Source organism: Bufo bufo, chromosome 6, assembly GCF_905171765.1.
Source record: "Bufo bufo chromosome 6, aBufBuf1.1, whole genome shotgun sequence".
Classification (NCBI taxonomy): Eukaryota; Metazoa; Chordata; class Amphibia; order Anura; family Bufonidae; genus Bufo; species Bufo bufo.
This window is the reverse complement of record NC_053394.1, coordinates 170,732,496-170,757,974: the sequence shown is the minus strand read 5'-3', so window position 1 is coordinate 170,757,974 and position 25,479 is coordinate 170,732,496. Positions and strand designations below refer to the sequence as shown.

General features: G+C 45.8%; 1 protein-coding gene across 1 annotated transcript in view; it reads left to right on the top strand.

Annotated features, from left to right (window-relative positions):
- The window catches only part of LOC121003058 (membrane-spanning 4-domains subfamily A member 4A-like), a 210,344-nt gene that overhangs the window by 170,551 nt on the left and 14,314 nt on the right, over positions 1–25,479 (top strand). Inside the window, exon 5 of the mRNA XM_040434612.1 lies at positions 14,945–15,109. Coding sequence (XP_040290546.1) covers positions 14,945–15,109 — 165 coding nt within the window. The remainder of the gene's footprint in view (positions 1–14,944; positions 15,110–25,479) is intronic.

The window sequence follows — 25,479 nt, the reverse complement described above, 5'->3', positions numbered from 1 at the left end:
CACTAGCCTCCTAGTAGTAGCTAGCAGCTAGGACTATCAAGCTGCATGTCAGGAGGAGGCCCTCAGCATCTCTGACTGGTGCCTTCTCACTTCTGTCTCCACAGACTCCTGACTATGACCTAACTCCTCCCTGTCTGGGCCTGAACATTTATACTAGGGGCTCCCTATCTCCCTCTAGTGTCTAGGATGCCTAACTACACCCTAATAGGCCTGCTATGCATGACACAGGGGAAACATTGCATGTAAAAACACATAGAAACTACATTAACATACATGGTCAAATATAATATTACTGTCCCTTAGGAGTAGGAGTAGCACGTGACCCAATTGACCCTTGTGTAGTGCCCACGCCTACCTAGTGGGACACTACACCTCGACTCACTGAGGCACAAAAAAAAGGAGGACTCCTGGGCATGCGTCCAGGCATTGCGTCTGATGAGTATCGGGAGCCAGGAAGCTGGACTGTCTGGCCTAAAGACGGTCATTTGGCCAGCCGAGGCACCACTGCAGCCATAAATTGGCAGAGTGGGTATGTCCAGCCATTTTCTGTCTGTCAAGCCTGGTTCAGGAAGCAGAGACTAGAAGTGTTCCTCTAAGTTTTGAAAGTGTTTTTTTTTACCATTCTACCTCTAATAAAAAAAAATATTCCTGTAGTGGCAGCATCTGTCCTTCCTAGATTCTTTTCAAAATCTGTTTATTGTTTTCAAAGTAAGGTAGAATAAACATCACAATAGAGGAAATAAACTCAGTGTCAGTACATAAGGTCATGAAGGCAGAATAAAGGCCGAAAATGGTACAAATTGGTACATGAATTTGTTACAATGCTCAATTAAAGTAAGCGGAGTTACAGAAATTTCGACATAACAGGTCTCGAGACTCTAGAACTAGTAGAACACTAGAAACATGTAACTAGAGAAGGGCAGGAAGGAATAAGAGACTGGGGGGGGGTGATGAGGAGAGAAGGGGGTGGCACTGTCTCCTGGACAAGCCCAAGGAAACTGGTTTATTGTAATATATGAGAAGGGACAACTAGGTTAGTTGTGTGTGTTTCCTTCTTAGATTCTACTGTAGAGAAGTCACAGTGAGTATACTCAAGGTAAGAAAACAAGGTCTCATTTCAAACCAAGTGTAAATTGAACTTTGCATAAGACCAGTTTCACATGAACGTAATATGGGTGCAAATCCTGCCTCTGTGTGGGTCTAATCATCTAAAGTACAGCATAAGTACAGTCCTTATGATGCTGTTACTTTGGCTGATTAGACCCTTAGTCAGGTCAGAATTTGTGCTGCAACATGGGTGTATAAATGGGCCTGTATTTCGCTTGTGTGAAATTGGCTTTAGAGAGGTATCGTTTGCCTTACTCTCGACCATCTCTGGATTGTAGAAATAAAAGTTTACACTTCATGAATGTATGCCTTGTGTTGTCTCCTGGTCTTTCTATATTGATGGTCTATCCTCAGTGTAGGCCATTAATCAAGGCTAGACTGCTCATTTGGGGACACTATAACTACGGGGGGCACTACAAGGGGGCACTATAACTATTGGGAGCACTACAGGGGGACATTTTAACTACTGGTACTACAGGGGCATTATAACTACTATTGGCAATACATGGGGACACTAACTATTGTGGGCCCTATGTGGGGACATTATAACTACTGAGAGCACTACAGGGGGACTATATTACTAAGTGGGAAATTATAACTACTCAGGGCACTATATAGAGCATTTTAACCACTTCAGCCCCCCTACCTTAAACACCCTTAATGACCAGGCCACTTTTTACACTTCTGACCTACCCTACTTTCACCGTTTATTGCTCGGTCATGCAACTTACCACCCAAATGAATTTTACCTCCTTTTCTTCTCACTAATAGAGCTTTCATTTGGTGGTATTTCATTGCTGCTGACATTTTAACTTTTTTTGTTATTAATCAAAATTTAACGATTTTTTTGCCAAAAAATGACATTTTTCACTTTCAGGTGTAAAATTTTGCAAAAAAAACGACAGCCATATATAAATTTTTCTCTAAATTTATTGTTCTACATGTCTTTGATAAAAAAAAATGTTTGGGTAAAAAAAAAAAAAATGGTTTGGGTAAAAGTTATAGCGTTTACAAACTATGGTACAAAAAAGTGAATTTCCGCTTTTTGAAGCAGCTCTGACTTTCTGAGCACCTGTCATGTTTCCTGAGGTTCTACAATGGCAAGACAGTACAAACACCCCACAAATGACCCCATTTAGGAAAGTAGACACCCTAAAGTATTCGCTGATGGGCATAGTGAGTTCATAGAACTTTTTATTTTTTGTCACAAGTTAGCGGAAAATGATGATTTTTTTTTTTTCTTACAAAGTCTAATATTCCACTAACTTGTGACAAAAAATAAAAACTTCTATGAACTCACTATGCCCATCAGCGAATACCTTGGGGTGTCTTCTTTCCAAAATGGGGTCACTTGTGGGGTAGTTATACTGCCCTGGCATTCTAGGGGCCCTAATGTGTGGTAAGTAATTTGAAATCAAAATCTGTAAAAAAGGGCCGGTGAAATCCGAAAGGTGCTCTTTGGAATGTGGGCCCCTTTGCCCACCTAGGCTGCAAAAAAGTGTCACACATGTGGTATCTCCGTACTCAGGAGAAGTTGGGCAATGTGTTTTGCGGTGTCATTTTACATATACCCATGCTGGGTGAGATAAATATCTTGGTCAAATGCCAACTTTGTATAAAAAAATGGGAAAAGTTGTCTTTTGCCAAGATATTTCTCTCACCCAGCATGGGTATATGTAAAATGACACCGCAAAACACATTGCCCAACTTCTCCTGAGTACGGAGATACCACATGTGTGACACTTTTTTGCAGCCTAGGTGGGCAAAGGGGCCCACATTCCAAAGAGCACCTTTCGGATTTCACCGGCCATTTCTTACAGATTTTGATTTCAAACTACTTACCACACATTAGGGCCCCTAGAATGCCAGGGCAGTATAACTACCCCACAAGTGACCCCATTTTGGAAAGAAGACACCCCAAGGTATTCCGTGAGGGGCATGGCGAGTTCCTAGAATTTTTTATTTTTTGTCACAAGTTAGCGGAAAATTATGATTTTTTTTTTCTTAAAAAGTCTCATATTCCACTAACTTGTGACAAAAAATAAAAACTTCCATGAACTCAATATGCAAATCAGCGAATACCTTGGGGTGTCTTCTTTCCAAAATGGGGTCACTTGTGGGGTAGTTATACTGCCCTGGCATTATAGGGGCCCTAATGTGTGGTAAGTAGTTTGAAATCAAAATCTGTAAAAAATGGCCGGTGAAATCCGAAAGGTGCTCTTTGGAATGTGGGCCCCTTTGCCCACCTAGGCTGCAAAAAAGTGTCACACATGTGGTATCTCCGTACTCAGGAGAAGTTGGGCAATGTGTTTTGGGGTGTCATTTTACATATACCCATGCTGTGTAAGATAAATATCTCGGCAAAAGACAACTTTTCCCATTTTTTTATACAAAGTTGGCATTTGACCGAGATATTTCTCTCACCCGGCATGGGTATATGTAAAATGACACCCCAAAACACATTCCCCAACTTCTCCTGAGTACGGCGATACCACATGTGTGACACTTTTTTGCAGCCTAGATGCGCAAAGGGGCCCACATTCCTTTTAGGGGGGTATTTTTAGACATTTGGATCCCAGACTTCTTCTCACTCTTTAGGGCCCCTAAAATGCCAGGGCAGTATAAATACCCCACATGTGACCCCATTTTGGAAAGAAGACACCCCAAGGTATTCAATGAGGGGCATGGCAAGTTCATAGAAATTTTATTTTTTTGCCACAAGTTAGCGGAAATTGATTTTTTTTGTTTTTTTCTCACAAAGTCTCCCTAACTTGGGACAAAAATTTCAATCTTTCATGGACTCAATATGCCCCTCACAGAATACCTTGGGGTGTCTTCTTTCCAAAATGGGGTCATTTGTGGGGTGTTTGTACTGCCCTGGCATTTGAGGGTCTCCGCAATCATTACATGTATGGCCAGCATTAGGAGTTTCTGCTATTCTCCTTATATTCAGCATACGGGTAATGAGATTTATTTTTTTCCGTTTAGCCTCTGGGCTGAAAGAAAAAATGAACGGCACAGATTTCTTCATTCGCATCGATCAATGTGGATGGAAAAATCTCTGCCAAAAAAAAAAAAGGAGGGGAAAGGCATCTGCCAGGACATAGGAGCTCCGCCCAACATCCATACCCACTTAGCTCGTATGCCCTGGCAAACCCGATTTCTCCATTCACATCAATCGATGTGGATGAATAAATCATTGCCGGGATTTTTTATTTTTTTATATACAAAGTGTTTGCCAAAGTATATGAACACCGCCGCCTCCTCAGCTCATATGCCTCGGCAAACGTATCTTTTACTGCAGAGGAGAAATCTTGTCTTGAAGCGCCGCATACACTGACTTTGTGTAATCTGACAGCAGCGCAATGCTTCTGTCAGAAGGCACATCAGTGCTGCAGCTAGTCGATCGGTTGGTCCACCTGGAAGGTAAAAAAAACAAAACAAAAAAGAAAAAACCAGGCCGCAACGCAATAAATTTATTAACTTTATAATAACTTTTGAACAGAAGATATAAACTTTTGAACTGAACGTTAACTTTTTTGCTTACCGGTGATTTTTATTTTTTTTATTTTTTTACCTTTATAGGACAAACCTCTCCTTACCCATGGGACAATGTGCAAAGCGCAAATCGCCCAAAGATGTGGCGAAGTACATTATGCACTTTATCCCAGGTGAAAGGAGAGGTTTGGAGCAGCTGTGAGTAAAAGGGCCCTAATAGCCCTGTGTGCCTGTCCTGTGAGATGCAATCCCTATGCTAAGTGTACCTGTGTGTGGTACTTCCGGAAACACTCTCCAAAGCATAGGGCAGGGTGGTCAGGGCAGTCAGGACAGAAATAGCGGGTGTCACGCCTTATTCCACTCCTGCTACAGACACGACATCTTTTTCGGGGTGACGGTTGGGTTGAGGTACCAGGAACGACACTGGGGAAATGTCGCTCATGTAGACGGCTAACTACACTGGTGGTTGGGGCCACGGAACCTCCTGGATACAGGAGGTTCGCGATGATCTCTTCCTGAAATTTGAGGAAGGATCCCGTTCTCCCAGCCTTACTGTAGAGAACAAAACTATTGTACATCGCCAATTGAATCAAATATACAGACACCTTCTTATACCAGCGTCTGGTGCATCGGGAAACTAAATAGGGAGCCAACATCTGGTCATTGAAGTCGACCCCTCCCATGAGCGCATTATAGTCGTGGACTGAGAGGGGCTTTTCAATGACACAAGTTGCCCGTTCAATTTGTATTGTCGTGTCTGCGTGAATGGAGGAGAGCATGTAAACGTCACGCTTGTCTCTCCATTTCACCGCAAGCAGTTCTTCGTTACACAAGGCAGCCCTCTCCCCTCTTGCAAGACGGGTGGTAACGAGCCATTGGGGGAAGCCCTGGCGACTAGGTCGCACGGTGCCACAGCAGCCAATCTGTTCTAGGAACAAAGCCTGAAGAGGGGCACACTTGTGTAAAAATTGTCCACATAAAGATGGTACCCCTTGCCAAATAAGGGTGACACCAAGTCCCAGACTGTCTTCCCACTGCTCCCCAGGTAGTCAGGGCAACCGACCGGCTCCAGGGTCTGATCTTTTCCCTCATAGATCCGAAATTTGTGGGTATAGTCTGTGGCCCTTTCACAGAGCTTATACAATTTGACCCCATACCGGGCGCGCTTGCTTGAGATGTATTGTTTGAAGCCAAGGCGCCCCGGTAAAATGTATTAGGGACTCGTCTACGCAGATGTTTTGCTCGGGGGTATACAAATCTGCAAATTTCTGGTTGAAGTGGTCTATGAGGGGCCGAATTTTGTGGAGCCGGTCAAAAGCTGGGTGGCATCTGGGACAGGAGGTGCTGTTGTCGCTAAAGTGCAGGAAACGCAGGATGGTCTCAAAACGTGCCCTGGACATAGCAGCAGAGAACATGGGCATGTGATGAATCGGGTTCGTGGACCAATATGACCGCAATTCATGCTTTTTGGTTAGACCCATGTTCAGGAGAAGGCCCAGAAAAATTTTAATTTCGGAAACTTGGACTGGTTTCCACCGGAAAGGCTGGGCATAATAGCTTCCCGGGTTGGCGGATATAAATTGTGTGGCATACCGATTTGTTTCTGCCACGACTAAGTCCAAGAGCTCCGCAGTCAAGAACAGCTCAAAAAATCCCAGGGACGAACCGATCTGAGCTGTCTCAACCTGAACTCCAGACTGGGCGGTGAAAGGGGGAACTACAGGTGCGGCTGAAGTTGGTGACTGCCAATCAGGGTTTGCCAACACCTCAGGGACTCTAGGGGCTCTACGGGCCTGTCTTTGCAGTGGCTGCGACGGGGTAACTATTGCACGTGCCACCGTACCAGCTTCAACTGCCCTTCTGGTGCTCGCCACTTCACCATGTTGTACGTCAGTGCTGGTACTAGGTCCAGGGAGGGCTGCGCTGCTGGTGTATGCCTCACCACGTGATCCGACAGCGCCAGCCCCACTCTGCTGCCCTTGAAACGGATCCTGCACAACCTGTGGTCTAGCGACACGGGGCCAGGTACGCCTGGTGCTATCAGGGACCTCAACCTCCTCGTCCAAACTTTGGGTCAGACTGCCACTGCTCTCTACAGGTTCATATTCTGACCCGCTAGATTTGTCAGATGAGGGTTCCCATTCCTCATCCGACTGGGTCAGAAGCCTGTAGGCCTCTTCAGAAGAATACCCCCTGTTTGACATTTGGACTACTAAATTTAGGGGTATTCCCTGAGACTACCCAAGAAAAAAAGCAAGCCTGTCTTACAAAGGGGAGGCTAGCGAAGTACCGGAGGCCGCTGCGATTGATAAAAAATATCAAAACTGATTTTTTTTATCGCCGCAGCGCTTGGAAAGTGATTGTGCAGTGATCAAAAAATATAATATTTTTTGTCACTGCGGCGGGGCGGGCGTGGGTGAATGCACGTGTGGGCAACCGATCAGGCCTGATCGGGCAAACACTGCGTTTTGGGTGGAGGGCGAGCTAAGGTGACACTAATACAATTATAGATCTGACTGTGATCAGTTTTGATCACTTACAGATACTATAAAAGTACAAATGCTGATTAGCGATACGCTAATCAGCGAATCAGTGACTGCGGTGCGGTGGGCTGGGCGCTAACTGACGCTAAACTACCTAACCAAGGGACCTAAACTATCCTAAAACCTATCAGTCAATACCAGTGGAAAAAAAAAGTGACAGTTTACACTGATCACTTTTTTCCTTTCACTAGGTGATTGACAGGGGCGATCAAGGGGTGATCAAGGGGTTAATTCGGGTGATGGGGGTGATCTGGGGCTAAGGTGTAGTGTTTGGTGCTACTAACTGTGATGTCTGCTCCTCTGCTGGAACCAACCGACGAAAAGGACCAGCAGAGGAGCAGACAAGCCATTTAACACATCATATTTACAAATATAATGTGTTATCTAGCTTTTCATTCGATTTTTTAAAAATCATCAGCTTGCCAGCGACGATCATTGGCTGGCAAGCTGATGACCCGACCCCCCTCTAACTTTTGCCGGCCCGCGATGCGCATGCGCGGGCCGGCTTTGGGCGAAATCTCGCGTCTCGCGAGATGACGCGTATATGCGTGACTTTGCGCAGGGCTGCCGCCTCCGGAACGCGATCCTGCGTTAGGATGTCCGGCGGCGGTTAAAGGTAGTCTATCATCAAAGTTTCACCTTTTTAACCATTCCCATAGCTTTCTAGCAGCCTTACAGTTAATAAAAACGTGGACTGTAGAGCCCCTCCATAGTATTAAGTCCCCTCTATAGTACCCCAGTAGTTAAAGGGAGTCTGTCATTAAAGTTTCACCTTTTTAACCCTTCCCATAGCTTTCTAGCAGCCTTACAGTTAATAAAAACGTTACCTTTATGAGCAATCCTGGACTTATAAAACCGGCAAAAAACAACTTAGTAGCATATGAAAATGAGGGCTCGCAAGTGCCCAGGGGCGGCGTTACTCTCGTAGGTGCCCAGCTAGCTCAGCCTTATTGTCGCTTCCCCCCGCCCATTCTTTCCCTCTGTCCGCCCATCCTTTCCCTCTGACCGCCCATCTACTTACTTCTTGTTTCGCCGAGATCCCGCGCCTGCGCACTCAGTCCGTCGGCCGGCTAACTGACTGAGTGCGCAGGTGCGGGATCTCGGCGAAACAAGAAGTAAGTAGATAGGCGATCAGAGGGAAAGGATGGGCGGGGGGAAGCGACGATAAGGCTGAGCTAGCTGGGCACCTACGGGGGTAACGCCGCCCCTGGGCACTTGCGAGCCCTCATTTGCATATGCTACTAAGTTGTTTTTTGCCGGTTTTATAAGTCCAGGATTGCTCATAAAGGTAACGTTTTTATTAACTGTAAGGCTGCTAGAAAGCTATGGGAAGGGTTAAAAAGGTGAAACTTTAATGACAGACTCTCTTTAACTACTGGGGTACTATAGCGGGGACTTAATACTATGGAGGGGCTCTACAGGAGGCCTTATAGAGGGGCCTTATTACTACTGGGGGCAATTTAGGAGGCTTCATCACTACTGGGGGCACTTTAGTGGGCCTTTTTACTGCTGAAGATACTTACAGAGGGTTTATTACCACCGGGGACACTATAGAGGTGCTCTTTTACTACTAGTAGCACTATAGGGGGCCTTATTACTACTGGGGTACAATATGGAGGGCATTATTGCTAATGAGGGTACTCTCATGGAACATTATCACTGTATGGGGCACTATTAGTAATGAGGGCAATCTGGGAGAGAATTATAATTGGTGTGAGGTTTGGGAGCACTATTACTTGGTTGCTAACCAGCAGTGAAGTTGAGTTCTCTGTATAGGGTTTAAAGGGTGAAGCCTTATACCAATCCAGTTAGTTGTAGTTGGTACAGTGGGATCACACTTGCTAATCTGTTACAAAATATGTATAGTTTTCATCCAGATATGCCATTAGAACTGAGGTGGGGAAAGGGCAAAAACATATTTCACAATTACCACACAGCCAGTGGGCCTTTTTTTTTTTTAAGCACAATCTGGCCCTGCCATCAATAATAGATTGGTGGGGACAGCTGTTGGGCAGTTACTCTGGTGTTAGAAATAGGCACCATAACTGTTGGATCAGCGTTGCAGTAACCAGCTCTGTCCACTACACATTGGACGGAGCTTTGGACCCTATTTCTGATGCCAGACCTAGTCCCCAACATCCTGATGTATTGTAAGAGGCAGCCCTGAATCAACCAGCAGCATTTCCAGCACTTATATCTATGCAGACTGTCATGTTTCCCTCCGGCCACCAGAGGCCACTGTGACTAAACAGGAACCTGAGTAGTGCTGGCCAGAGGCTAAGAAAGAGTTAAGAAGTTTTTTCCAGGCTGTTGGAGAAGTTCCTGGCACCTTGCTGAGATAACAGGGAGAGATGGACTGCTGAGAGATAACAGAAAAAGACTGTAGCAGCAGGAGGCTATATTAGCTGAGATTTTCCTGACAGCTGTGGAGCTGCACACAGAGGACTTCACTGTGTGTTCTAGAGGAGTGGGACCGTGTATAGAGAACAGCCGAATCCTTCCTGCCAGAGCTGAAGATCTGCATCTGCTGTAACCAGAGAGAGAAAGACAGACAAGCAAGCGACCGGAACTGGAGCCAGACTGCATCTTATTGGATCCAAGAGAATCTGCAGAACTATGAGTGGCACCGGTGCTTAGCTGTGATAGGTTATAGAGTCAGGGACTTAGTCAGTGTGCTGCAGAAGCGTCCCCTGGGTAGCAGGGCTAGATAGGAGTATACTAGCTAAGTGTAGCCTGGACTCTGATGTGTATATTGTGGAACGCATTTATTCTAACTCGTGTTCATGTAATCTGTGTAAACCTGTTTATATCGTTAATCCGATTTTCCGGCAGCTACATCTGATTCTTTAATAAAGCCGGTTTTTGCTTCAGTCCCCTTGTCCGCTGTACTGTACTTAAATCCTGCTTTGCGGTCTCTCCCTCCTCTGACCTCTACAGTATGGGGAGTTGATGTGCAATAGGCTATCTGCACACATATCCCTCGTTGCTGTCATGGGTAAAAGGAGCAATTTATCAGAGTTGCAAAAAAGAATGATAATTGGCTTTCGGGCTAAGGGTGGCAAAAGTTCTGAAACTGCGTAGTTTGTGAACTGTTCTCGTGCTGCTGTGGTGAAAGTGAGCAGACAAATTGCACCACTATGAATAAGCGACGTGGAAACTGCTACAGTTGAGCAGCTCATCACCAAAATTAACCAGGGGGCTTCCAGACATGAGTCTAAAACAACAGTTTTACTGCACATGGGGCTCCGAACTTGACGGATGGACACTGCATCTTTTCTAACATATTTGCATCGCCAAAAAAAGTTTTCATTTTCGCAGCAGAATTAAAATTGGACCTCCACTAATTGTCATGGGGTTTCTTTCTACAATGAGTCCTGTTTTCTGCCTCATCGAATGGATGGAAGTTGGTGTGTCATGCGCAGTGGCGACTCTAGGATCAATATATAGGGGGGGCACAGAAGATACACAGTCAAAAATGGGGGGGCACTAAAAATTTTCACCAGCTAATCATACTACTGAAAAATACTAAATAATTATATATAAATAAGATAACAAAATACTCTGTACAAGCTGTAACACATAAGAAAGGATGTTATACGTCTAGATCCATCTGCTCACTTACATCTATATTCGCTTCATGGAAAACTATGGAAACAATATAGTATAGGTTTCTACACAAATTGTAGATGCTGAGGCAAACAGCATGGTGAATGTATGTTGCCCCATAACAACCAGATGCCTGTCCAGCCAAACCGAGGGACGGACTGAAATGTCCCAGTCCCCATGGCTAGTTAATCACATTACATATAATCTAGTAGACTGTCTGAAGTACTGGTAGGGTCTTCTCTAAAGATGGTTCTGCGCTCTTGTGAGTCCCTGGTAATAGTCTTTGACGTTTGACCGCACAGGGCAGTAAATGATTTGTTGTCGTTGGGGCCCTCAGATCTGTTACACACACTGGTGCTGTGGCTGACTGGCACCTGTAGCAGGCTATGCCATCCTGCAGTGTGCCACCAGGACTCCTGATACCCATACCCTGCAAAAAACAGGAGACAGCCTACCCCCTAGTCCTCTGCTGCTCCCTATTTGCAGTGCTCTCGCCTGTTACTATCGCACACATTGCACACTTACTTATATTACATGTTAACCCTGTATAATGCACCCTGATACCCCTTAGTTATATTATATAACTAAGGGATATCAGGGTACATTACACAGGGGTAATATAACTGAGGGGTATCAGGGGTACATTATACAAGGGTAATATAACTGAGGAGGGCTATCATGGGACATTATACAGGGGTAATGTAAGCTATATTACCACCGTATAATGCCTGATAGACCTCCTGAGTTATATTACCCCTGTATAATAATGTACCCTGATACCCCTTAGTTATATGACCCCGCCGGGATCATATAACTAAGGGGTATCCGGGTACATAATTATACAAGGGTAATATAACTCAGGAGGCCTATCGGGCATTATACGGTAGTAATATAAGTTATATTACCCCCTATATAATGTACCCTGATACCCCTTGGTTATATTACCCCCTGTATAATGTACCCTGATTACCCTCAGTTATATAACTGAGGGGTATCAGGGGACATTATGGGTAATATTATAACTAAGGGGTATCAGGGTACATTATACAAGGGTAATATAACTGAGGAGGACTCAGTGCTATCAGGGGACATTATACAGGGGTCCTCAGTTATATTACCCCAGTATAATGTACCCTGATACCCCTAAGTTATAGGGGTATCAGGGTTTAGGAGGATCTGGGCGCAAGCAGGCAGGCCATGAGGCGAGGTAGTGGGGGTACATACTTTTTTTTAAAACTTTTTATTCTTACTTTTCTTAGCTTGCCTAGGGGCTGGCCAGGGCAGGGCCAGGCAGAGTTCTTGGGAGAGTGCCTCGCCCTCTGGTGCAGGCGCAGCAGTGCCAGTGCAGTGCTGCCACACACAGTCCTCCTCTCCTGTCCGAAGCTGGCGCCTAGGCACAGACAGGCTCACTAGCAGTAGCAGAGCTGCAGAAGCAAGCGTTCGCGCGGGCGGGCAGGCACGCAGCTTTACGTGGTGACGTCAACTCTGCGGCTGCCGCACTCCCAGCCTGCCCTGCCCTGCACGCTCTACCTCCGCTGGGTCCGAACGCTGCCCCCACCCCCATCTGTCATGTGTATGTTGTCTGTTGTTGTGAATCAGTAGTGCGGGCGTAGCAGCGAATCAGTGGGGTAGGCACCCGGGGGGGGGGGGCAAGGAATGACCTGGGGGGGGGGGGGGCAATTGCCCCCCCTTGGACCCCCTGTAGCGACGCCACTGGTCATGCGTGAAACATCAGAGAACAGACACCTTGCAACTATTTCTGGGAGCGCACAAGCTGGTGGTGACACCGTTATGGTCTGGGGAATGTTTTCATGGCATTCTCTGGGCCCACTCATTCATGTGGAAGGCACTCTGAACCAATTTGGGTAGAATACATCCTTGCATATCACATACAACCATACATGCTGATTGCCTGGGACGGAGCAAGACAATGCGACAAAGCTGAAAATTGTTTTTTTGAAAGGTTAAAAAGGTTTTACAATCACAGACATGAAATACTAATTGGATTCACACTGCTGGGACCTCATCCAATCCTAAGAACAGAAGTGCTGGCCCATGTAAAACTGGCCATACACATAAGGCTTCGTTCACATCACCGTTCAGCCTTTCCGTTCTCCTGCTCCGTTTAGGACTAACCGAGCCGAGGAATATACTTTTGTCTCCGCTTCAAAAATCTTCATCTGAGCGTAAACCTAACAGACCCCATTATACACTCACCTAAAGAATTATTAGGAACACCTGTTCTATTTCTCATTAATGCAATTATCTAGTCAACCAATCACATGGCAGTTGATTCAATGCATTTAGGGGTGTGGTCCTGGTCAAGACAATCTCCTAAACTCCAAACTGAATGTCAGAATGGGAAAGAAAGGTGATTTAAGCAATTTTGAGCGTGGCATGGTTGTTGGTGCCAGACGGGCCGGTCTGAGTATTTCACAATCTGCTCAGTTACTGGGATTTTCACGCACAACCATTTCTAGGGTTTACAAAGAATGGTGTGAAAAGGGAAAAACATCCAGTATGCGGCAGTCCTGTTGGCAAAAATGCCTTGTGGATGCGAGAGGTCAGAGGAGAATGGGCCGACTGATTCAAGCTGATAGAAGAGCAACGTTGACTGAAATAACCACTCGTTACAACCGAGGTATGCAGCAAAGCATTTGTGAAGCCACAACACGCACAACCTTGAGGCGGATGGGCAACAACAGCAGAAGACCCCACCGGGTACCACTCATCTCCACTACAAATAGGGAAAAGAGGCTACAATTTTTATGAGCTCACCAAAATTGGACTGTTGAAGACTGGAAAAATGTTGCCTGGTCTGATGAGTCTCGATTTCTGTTGAGACATTCAAATGGTAGAGTCCAAATTTGGCGTAAACAGAATGAGAACATGTATCCATCCTCTGATGGCTACTTCCAGCAGGATAATGCACCATGTCACAAAGTTCGAATCATTTCAAATTGGTTTCTTGAACATGACAATGAGTTCACTGTACTAAAATGGCCCCCACAGTCACCAGATCTCAACCCAATAGAGCATCTTTGGGATGTGGTGGAACGGGAGCTTCGTGCCCTGGATGTGCATCCCTCAAATCTCCATCAACTGCAAGATGCTATCCTATCAATATGGGCCAACATTTCTAAAGAATGCTATCAGCACCTTGTTGCATCAATGCCACATAGAATTAAGGCAGTTCTGAAGGCAAAGGGGGTTCAACACCGTATTAGTATGGTGTTCCTAATAATTCTTTAGGGGAGTGTAGTCTATGGGGTCCTTGGGTACCGTTCGGCTCAGTTATTTGCAGAATCCGTCCTTTCCGTTCTCCTGCTCCTAAACAGAGTGATGTGAACGAAGCCTAAGATGTATTGTCCAAACTTGAAACCCAGGAAGTTTAGCCAACAATCTAATGTGTATGGCGGCTTCCTGACTCTCCCCCCACGGCTGATATTAGGAGAGATAAGAATTGGACACATTTGATTTCTACTGCTCGTCTTTTTGTTCTCAGGATGTAAGCTGCAACCACAGGTGTATGGCAGCGGCCTTTTCTCTGCTCCATTACAAATGAATGCTCAGCGGAGCCGAGTATGCATGGTAGGATCAGGAGAGATAGCTGTTGACCCAACGAGCATTCTGTCAACAACTGTGTCGTGTGTATGTAGAAATGGAGAGGAAGAACAAAGAGAAGGGCAGCACTCACTGGTGAGTGCCGCCCTTCTTTTTGCTCTTCCTCTCCATTTCTACATACCATGAGACTTATATTTTGGGGCAGAGCACCACGTTCACTGGCTGTACTAGTCGCCTAGCATTCCGTACACTCCGCCATACACAGCAGTGCTGCCCTGCTCTTTTCTCTTTGTTTATTTTTGTCGTGTGTATGGTCAGCTTAAGTCCAGAGGATGAGTCCAATTGTGTGTCTCTTTCCATAGATCCTATTTACTATGACGTACAATGATTGTACATGCATAGTCACCTGTTGATTGGTAGACTGGAGACCTCCATTGATGAGGTTTTGAAATATCATAAATGTCTGTGATAAAAAAAAACACTATTAACAATGACAACAAAAAAATGCAAGTGCAAGTTTTGCCTCTGCACTTATTATGGAATTCTGAAAGCTATGAGACAACAGTACTACTTTGAAGGTCAAATACAAAATCTATGTTTTCACCCATTGAATTTTGTTTCAACAGGTAAGAGGATCCCTCTCCTTAAACATCATCAGTTCCATCTTTAGTGGCATTGCTATAATCCTAAATTGTGTTGATCTTGCAACCCTCCGCTGCTATTACTATTACTATGGTAACTATGGTTACTATGACTATCAAAATGAGTACAGAAGATGTCAACAACTACTTGTAAGTTCTCATCACCTTTAATGCAGATAAAACCATTAAGAGAACTAGCAAATTTTCTGAAATGAATCCCTTATAATAAAGTTTCTTTACAAGTGCTGGATTCTCAAACATCCTGAAATGAGTTTTAATGGTAGAGAAGAGAGATCTTTAACGAAAAACAAGAAGTCCTCTGAAATTTAGTCTAAGATATAAAAAAATTCTTAAAATCAGGAAGCTCTATATGGGAAACCTATGGTTGGCTACCCTAATGGACAAATGTAACATGGTGGATTAAAAAACAATTAAGTTGGGCATAGATGTAAGATTTTATCTGATCTGGTGACAATCTCTTGGACCTCAACCATAGTAGTGAACCAGAACAGAATGTATATTACACGTAGCTTTACACAAGCTCACCAATCTCATCGAGCCTTACCTATTGGACAGTAGAGATGTCGCGAACATAAATTTTTCCGCATTTGCGAATTTCCGCAAATGTTCGCTAACGGGCGAATCGCCATAGACTTCAATAGACAGGCGAATTGTAAAACCCACAGGAACTCTTTCTGGCCACAATAGTGATGGAAAAGTTGTTTCAAGGGGACTAACACCTGGACTGTGGCATGTCGGAGGGGGATCCATGGCAAAACTCCCATGGAAAATTACGTAGTTGACGCAGAGTGTGGTAAGTTAAATTCGCAATGCGATTAATATAACCTGTATTAATCGCATTGCGATTACAACTTAGATCTGAGTTCCTAATGGTTGTATTGCTAGAATATAACGAAGATTGAGAATATAGTGCTATATTCGTCAATTCTAGCAATACAACCATTAGGAATTTAGATCTAAGTTGTAATCGCAATGCGATTAATATAACCTGTATTAATCGCATTGCGATTACAACTTAGATCCAGTGGCGTTGCAAGGGGGGTGCAGTGGGTACGGGCCGCACCGGGTGACACCAGTCTGATGGGGTGTCACCCGCGGCCCGCCGGCGCAGGAGTTCTCACTCACAAGTTAAACTTCTAAACTTCGCAAGCACGCCGCGCCGTCACGTGGTAAAGGAGGACGGGGGTGTGACTCACTGCAGCCTGGTGAGTGGTGGGGCACCGCGGCAGCTGCCCTACAGGAGTCTCTGGTGTCGGGAGGAGGAGGTAGGTAGAGCGGCTCTGACTTTATAGAGCAAATTATTTTAATAATACCCCAATAATAATAAGTTAATAGCCTAACCACATTCATAAATTACTGGTGGATTATTATAGAGACGGCCCCAGGCCAGGAGACATAAGGGGTTGGGTTGAACTGTGGGCTGGGGCCACCCGGCCACATTTACTAATCTTTGCTCAGGGGGGCCCTCATAAATATAGACCCACATGGTGTGGACTGGTCATTTTTTACTAAGGAATATAGTTTAAACGTTTATGTGCAAAAGAGAAAATAAGAAGTCAGCTCCAATCAGATATCTGCACATAGACCAAGACTCTGGGTCTATGCAGATATCTGATTGGAGCTGACTTAGTGACTTCATTTTTTTTCTCTTTATCTTTTTATTATGGCTTCGGGGGGGGGGGGGGGGCAGGGGTGACACCATTTTCTACCGCACCGGGTGACACCAGCCATAGCAACGCCAACCATTAGGAACCCAGCTCTAAGTTGAATTTGCAATGCGATTAATATAACCTGTATTAATCGCATTGCGATTACAACTTAGATCTGAGTTCCTAAAGGTTGTATTGCTAGAATTGACGAATATAACGAATATAGCACTATATTCTCAATCTTCGTTATATTCTAGCAATACAACAACCATTAGGAACCCAGCTCTAAGTTGAATTCGCAATGCGATTAATATAACCTGTATTAATCGCATTGCGATTACAACTTAGTCAAATTTGTGACACTGCAGCTTCCGAATGAATCTAAAATGGATGCTGTCCAGGAGGTGGGAGAGTCTGGGAGGGAGGGTATGCTGCTGATTGGCTGGAATGTGTCTGCTGACTGTGAGGTACAGGGTCAAAGTTTACACAATGATGACGAATAGGGGGCGGACCGAACATCGCATATGTTCGCCCGCCGCGGCGAACGCGAACAAGCGATGTTCACCGGGAACTATTCGCCGGCGAATAGTTCGGGACATCTCTATTGGACAGTCAGGTACTCTACATGGACATCAATGTAAGAAGCTTGTCCATAGAATGAGCTTTATGAAAAATTGTCAGCAGATACACAACAACCTGTGGCTTTCCACAAGATGTTTCTATGTCCTTTGGTGTGATAGGTAAAATACAGTGCAAGGGTATATGCACCACTACCTGATTATAAGGGCTTAATAAGGTCTGTCCGCAAACATGTTTGCTGGAAAATGTGAAGCCAGTGGGGCAGATATATCAATTCGACTGAACCTGGATTGTGTGTTAATTTATGCCAGAATTTTTGACACACGCTTGCTGTACCAACTGTATGAAATGTATGCACCACAATTTTCTTTTATTTCAACATGCTAGACACAATTTTTTCAAACAACGCGCCACGTTTATCTGTCTCTACTTGCGCCTTTGATAAATGCTTTAGATAAAACTATACCAGTTTCAAGGTAGTATAAAAATGGTTCTGCTAGTACAAAGCCCTAGGCACAGGGTGTTGCTCATAGAAATTTTTGTGGTGCAATGTGTCACACCTAGCCTTCCCCGCTTTATTTAAACAACTATAACATCACAGATTTAGACATATTTGCAACATATTTGGCTTATCATTTGAGTGTGGGAGGAAAACCCACACAAACACAGAGAGAACATACAGCACAAAGTCAGTGCAGATGTCGTCCTTGATCAGATTGAAACCCTAGCACTTCAAATCACCAGTGTTAACCACTGAGCCACCACTGCCACTGTTCCCTCTAGGCTGGGGAAAGTAAAAAATTTGAAACATGGTTATAACTAGAGATGAGCAAATTTCAAAAAAATTCGATTCGGCTGGGTCACCGAATTCTCCAAAAAGATTTGCTTCGATCCGAATTTATTCGGAGCGAATCACATTAAAAAACGGCTATTTCTGGGCTGAAGAGAGCCTTTATAGGGGTGTAGAACACTGTGCCTTGCAGTAACACGCATAGGGAGTGTGCTGTGGTAGTGCGTATGACATGCAGATGACAGGCGTCGCTCTTAAAATCACTGCACACTTCACTTATTTTGGCAGTCACAGGGCCAAAACCGACAAAATAACTCAAGTATGAACTCAGCCTTACAGGTCGATGTTAGCTTCAAGAAGAAGCGCACTTCTTTTACACCCTCGTCAGCTGATTCCACATAGATGTCTACAGAACCTATTATTAGGGATGAGCGAACCCGAACTGTATAGTTCGGGTTCGTACCGAATTTTGGGGTGTCCGTGACACGGACCCGAACCCGAACATTTTCGTAAAAGTCCGGGTTCGGGTTCGGTGTTCGGCGCTTTCTTGACGCTTTTTGAAAGGCTGCAAAGCAGCCAATCAACAAGCATCATACTACTTGCCCCAAGAGGCCATCACAGCCTTGCCTACTATTGGCATGGCTGTTATTGGCCAGTGCAGCATGTGACCCAGCCTCTATATAAGCTTGGGTCACGTTGCGCTGCACGTCACTCTGCTGATTCAAGCATAGGGAGAGGTTGCAGCTGCGACGTTAGGGCGAGATTAGGCAGATTAACTCCTCCAAAAGACTTCATTCTGTAATCAATCTGCAGCTGTGGATCATTGAAGTGCTAATATCGACTTGCTCACTTTTTTGAGGCTGCCCAGAACGTTTTTAGATCACTTTTTTCTGGGGTGATCGGCGGCCATTTTGTGACTTGTGGTGCGCCAGCACAAGCTATCACCAAGTGTATTTAACCATTAATAGTGTGGTTATTTTGTGCTATATCCTACATCAGCTGCAGGCTGAGCCTGTGTCACCGAAGTGCATTTAACCATCAACAGTCTGGTTATTTTTTGGCCATATACTACATCAGCTGCAGGCTGAGCCTGTGTCACCGAAGTGCATTTAATCATCAACAGTCTGGTTATTTTTTAGCCATATACTACATCTGGTGCAGGCTGAGCCTGTGTCACCCAAGTGCATTTAACCATCAATAGTGTGGTTATTTTTTGGCCATATACTACATCAGGGGCAAGTTGAGCCTGTCACCCAGCGCCTAAAAAATAGACCTGACATTTCTATTCAACCAAATCTGTACTGTTTTAGCTGGTCAAGTTATTTGTAGTGACCGTAAAAGCAAATTTTTTGTTCTGGGTTGAAAAACTATTCCCAAATTTGCCATTCTCAAAATAACTAGTTTCTGCTATATGAGGCCAACTTGAAATCTATCCCAAAAAGGATATCTTACATTGAAGGTGCTGATAGTGTCATTCATAAAAACCTAAGACACACGCTACCGTGCAGATAGAAGTCTGATTCTGTGATTAAACCTATACCTGTCACACAGCGCAAAAAAAACCAAGCCTCACAATTCTATTCAACCAAATCTGTACTGTTTTAGCTGGTCAAGTTATTTGTAGTGACCGTAAAAGCACATTTTTTGTTCTGGGTTGAAAAACTATTCCCAAATTTGCCATTCTCAAAATAACTAGTTTCTGCTATATGAGGCCAACTTGAAATCTATCCCAAAAAGGATATCTTACATTGAAGGTGCTGATAGTGTCATTCATAAAAACCTAAGACACACGCTACCGTGCAGATAGAAGTCTGATTCTGTGATTAAACCTATACCTGTCACACAGCGCAAAAAAAACCAAGCCTCACAATTCTATTCAACCAAATCTGTACTGTTTTAGCTGGTCAAGTTATTTGTAGTGACCGTAAAAGCACATTTTTTGTTCTGGGTTGAAAAACTATTCCCAAATTTGCCATTCTCAAAATAACTAGTTTCTGCTATATGAGGCCAACTTGAAATCTATCCCAAAAAGGATATCTTACATTGAAGGTGCTGATAGTGTCATTCATAAAAACCTAAGACACACGCTACCGTGCAGATAGAAGTCTGATTCTGTGATTAAACCTATACCTGTCACACAGCGCAAAAAAAACCAAGCCTCACAATTCTATTCAACCAAATCTGTACTGTTTTAGCTGGTCAAGTTATTTGTAGTGACCGTAAAAGCACACTTTTTGTTCTGGGTTGAAAAACTATTCCCAAATTTGCCATTCTCAAAATAACTAGTTTCTGCTATATGAGGCCTACTTAAAATCTATCCCAAAAAGGATATCTTACATTGAAGGTGCTGATAGTGTCATTCAGAAAAACCTAAGACACACGCTACCGTGCAGATAGAAGTCTGATTCTGTGATTAAACCTATACCTGTCACACAGCGCAAAAAAAAAACAGGCCTCACATTTCTATTCAACCAAATCTGTACTGTTTTAGCTGGTCAAGTTATTTGTAGTGACCGTAAAAGCACATTTTTTGTACTGGGTTGAAAAACTATTGCCAAATTTGCCATTCTCAAAATAACTAGTTTCTGCTATATGAGGCCTACTTAAAATCTATCCCAAAAAGGATATCTTACATTGAAGGTGCTGATAGTGTCATTCAGAAAAACCTAAGACACACGCTACCGTGCAGATAGAAGTCTGATTCTGTGATTAAACCTATACCTGTCACACAGCGCAAAAAAAAACAGGCCTCACATTTCTATTCAACCAAATCTGTACTGTTTTAGCTGGTCAAGTTATTTGTAGTGACCGTAAAAGCACATTTTTTGTTCTGGGTTGAAAAACTATTCCCAAATTTGCCATTCTCAAAATAACTAGTTTCTGCTATATGAGGCCTACTTAAATCTATCCCAAAAAGGATATCTTACATTGAAGGTGCTGATAGTGTCATTCAGAAAAACCTAAGACACACGCTACCGTGCAGATAGAAGTCTGATTCTGTGATTAAACCTATACCTGTCACACAGCGCAAAAAAAAAATAGGCCTCACATTTCTATTCAACCAAATCTGTACTGTTTTAGCTGGTCAAGTTATTTGTAGTGACCGTAAAAGCACACTTTTTGTTCTGGGTTGAAAAACTATTCCCAAATTTGCCATTCTCAAAATTGTGGTGAACGGGAACAATGAGGAAAACATCTAATAAGGGACGCGGACGCGGACGTGTACATGGTCGTGGTGGTGTTAGTGGACCCTCTGGTGCTGGGAGAAGACGTGGCCGTTCTGCCACAGCCACACTTCCTAGTGAACCAACTACCTCAGGTCCCAGTAGCCAGCAGAATTTACAGCGATATTTTGTGGGGCCCAATGCCGTTCTAAGGATGGTAAGGCCTGAGCAGGTACAGGCATTAGTCAATTGGGTGGCCGACAGTGGATCCAGCACGTTCACATTATCTCCCTCCCAGTCTTCTGCAGAAAGCGCACAGATGGCGCATGAAAATCAAGCCCATCAGTCTGTCAAATCACCCCCATGCATATCAGGGAAACTGTCTGAGCCTCAAGTTATGCAGCAGCCTCTTATGCTGTTTGAAGACTCTGCTGCCATGGTTTCCCAAGGGCATCCACCTAGCCCCTCCCCAGGGGTGGAAGAGATAGAATGCACTAACGCACAACCACTTATGTTTCCTGATGATGAGGACATGGGAATACCACCTCAGCACGTCTCTGATAATGACAAAACACAGGTGCCAACTGCTGCGTCTTTCTGCAGTGTGCAGACTGAACAGGAGGTCAGGGATCAAGACTGGGTGGAAGACGATGCAGGGGACGATGAGGTCCTAGACCCCACATGGAATGAAGGTCGTGCCACTGACTTTCAGTGTTCGGAGGAAGAGGCAGTGGTGAGACCGAGCCAACAGCGTAGCAAAAGAGGGAGCAGTGGGCAAAATCAGAACACCCGCCGCCAAGAGACTCCGCCTGCTACTGACCGCCGCCATCTGGGACCGAGCACCCTAAAGGCAGCTTCAAGGAGTTCCCTGGCATGGCACTTCTTCAAACAATGTGCTGACGACAAGACCCGAGTGGTTTGCACACTGTGCCATCAGAGCCTGAAGCGAGGCATTAACGTTCTGAACTTTAGCACAACCTGCATGACCAGGCACCTGCATGCAAAGCATGAACTGCAGTGGAGTAAACACCTTAAAAACAAGGAAGTCACTCAGGCTCCCCCTGTTACCTCTTCTGCTGCTATTGCCTCGGCCTCTTCTGCTGCTGCCGCCGCCTCGGCCTCTTCTGCTGCTGCTGCCGCCGCCTAGGCCTCTTCCTCTGCCTCTGGAGGAACGTTGGCACCTGCCGCCCAGCAAACATGGGATGTACCACCAACACCACCAGCTGCGTCACCAAGCATCTCAACCATGTCACACGGCAGCGTTCAGCTCTCCATCTCACAAACATTTGAGAGAAAGCGTAAATTCCCACCTAGCCACCCTCAATCCCTGGCCCTGAATGCCAGCATTTCTAAACTACTGGCCTATGAAATGCTGTCATTTAGGCTGGTGGACACACACAGCTTCAAACAGCTCATGTCACTTGCTGTCCCACAGTATGTTGTTCCCAGCCGCCACTACTTCTCCAAGAGAGCCGTGCCTTCCCTGCACAAACAAATGTCCGATAAAATCAAGTGTGCACTGCGCAACGCCATCTGTGGCAAGGTCCACCTAACCACAGATACGTGGACCAGTAAGCACGGCCAGGGACGCTATATCTCCCTAACTGCACACTGGGTAAATGTAGTGGCGGCTGGGCCCCAGGCGGAGAGCTGTTTGGCGCACGTCCTTTCGCCGCCAAGGATCACAGGGCAACATTCTTTGCCTCCTGTCTCCTCCTCCTCCTACTCAGCTTCCTCCTCCTCTTCTTCCACCTGCTCATCCAGTCAGCCACACACCTTCACCACCAACTTCAGCACAGCCCGGGGTAAACGTCAGCAGGCCATTCTGAAACTCATATGTTTGGGGGACAGGCCCTACACCGCACAGGAGTTGTGGCGGGGTATAGAACAACAGACCGACGAGTGGTTGCTGCCGGTGAGCCTCAAGCCCGGCTTGGTGGTGTGCGATAATGGGCGAAATCTCGTTGCAGCTCTGGGACTAGCCGGTTTGACGCACATCCCTTGCCTGGCGCATGTGCTGAATTTGGTGGTGCAGAAGTTCATTCGCAACTACCCCGACATGTCAGAGCTGCTGCCTAAAGTGCGGGCCGTCTGTTCGCGCTTCCGGTGTTCACACCCTGCCGCTGCTCGCCTGTCTGCGCTACAGCGTAAGTTCGGCCTTCCCGCTCACCGCCTCATATGTGACGTACCCACCAGGTGGAACTCCACCTTGCATATGCTGGACAGACTGTGCGAGCAGCAGCAGGCCATAGTGGAGTTTCAGCTGCAGCACGCTTGGGTCAGTTGCACTGCGGATCAGACACACTTCACCACCAATGACTGGGCCTCCATGCGAGACCTGTGTGCCCTGTTGCGTTGTTTTGAGTACTCCACCAACATGGCCAGTGGCGATGACGCCATTATCAGCGTTACAATACCACTTCTATGTCTCCTTGAGAAAACACTTAGGGCGATGATGGAAGAGGAGGTGGCCCAGGAGGAAGAGGAGGAAGAGGGGTCATTTTTAGCACTTTCAGGCCAGTCTCTTCGAAGTGACTCAGAGGGAGGTTTTTTGCAACACCAGAGGCCAGGTACAAATGTGGCCAGACAGGGCCCACTACTGGAGGACGAGGAGGACGAGGATGAGGATGAGGTGGAGGAGGATGAGGATGAAGCATGTTCACAGCGGGGTGGCACCCAAAGCAGCTCGGGCCCATCACTGGTGCGTGGCTGGGGGGAAACGCAGGACGATGACGATACGCCTCCCACAGAGGACAGCTTGTCCTTACCTCTGGGCAGCCTGGCACACATGAGCGACTACATGCTGCAGTGCCTGCGCAACGACAGCAGAGTTGCCCACATTTTAACGTGTGAGGACTACTGGGTTGCCACCCTGCTGGATCCCCGGTACAAAGACAATGTGCCCACCTTACTTCCTACACTGGAGCGTGATAGGAAGATGCGCGAGTACAAGCGCACGTTGGTAGACGCGCTACTGAGAGCATTTCCAAATGTCACAGGGGAACCAGTGGAAGCCCAAGGCGAAGGCAGAGGAGGAGCAAGAGGTCGCCAACGCAGCTGTGTCACGGCCAGCTCCTCTGAGAGCAGGGTTAGCATGGCAGAGATGTGGAAAAGTTTGTCACCACGCCACAGCTAATTGCACCACCACCTGATACGGAACGTGTTAGCAGGAGGCAACATTTCACTAACATGGTGGAACAGTACCTGTGCACACCCCTCCACGTACTGACTGATGGTTCGGCCCCATTCAACTTCTGGGTCTCCAAATTGTCCACGTGGCCAGAGCTAGCCTTTTATGCCTTGGAGGTGCTGGCCTGCCCGGCGGCCAGCGTTTTGTCTGAACGTGTATTCAGCACGGCAGGGGGCGTCATTTCAGACAAACGCAGCCGCCTGTCTACAGCCAATGTGGACAAGCTGACGTTCATAAAAATGAACCAGGCATGGATCCCACAGGACCTGTCTATCCCTTGTGCAGATTAGATATTAACTACCTCCCCTTAACAATATATTATTCTACTCCAGGGCACTTCCTCATTCAATACTATTTTTAATTTCATTTTACCATTATATTGCGGGGCAACCCAAAGTTGAATGACCTCTCTCCTCTGTCTGGGTGCCGGGGCCTAAATGTGTGACAGTGGCCTGTTCCAGTGGTGGGTGACGTGAAGCCTGATTCTCTGCTATGACATGAAGACAGATTCTGTGCTGACATAAGGCCAGATTCTCTGTTACGGGACCTCTCTCCTCTACCTGGGTGCCTGGGCCTAAATGTGTGACAGTGGCCTGTTCCAGTGGTGGGTGACGTGAAGCCTGATTCTCTGCTATGACATGAAGACAGATTCTGAGCTGACATAAGGCCAGATTCTCTGTTACGGGACCTCTCTCCTCTGCCTGGGTGCCGGGGCCTAAATATGTGACAGTGGCCTGTTCCAGTGGTGGGTGACGTGAATCCTGATTCTCTGCTATGACATGAAGACAGATTCTGTGCTGACATAAGGCCAGATTCTCTGTTACGGGACCTCTCTCCTCTGCCTGGGTGCCTGGGCATAAATGTGTGACAGTGGCCTGTTCCAGTGGTGGGTGACGTGAAGCTTGAGTCTCTGCTATGACATGAAGACAGATTCTGTGCTGACATAAGGCCAGATTCTCTGTTACGGGACCTCTCTCCTCTGCCTGGGTGCCTGGGCATAAATGTGTGACAGTGGCCTGTTCCAGTGGTGGGTGACGTGAAGCCTGAGTCTCTGCTATGACATGAAGACAGATTCTGTGCTGACATAAGGCCAGATTCTCTGTTACGGGACCTCTCTCCTCTGCCTG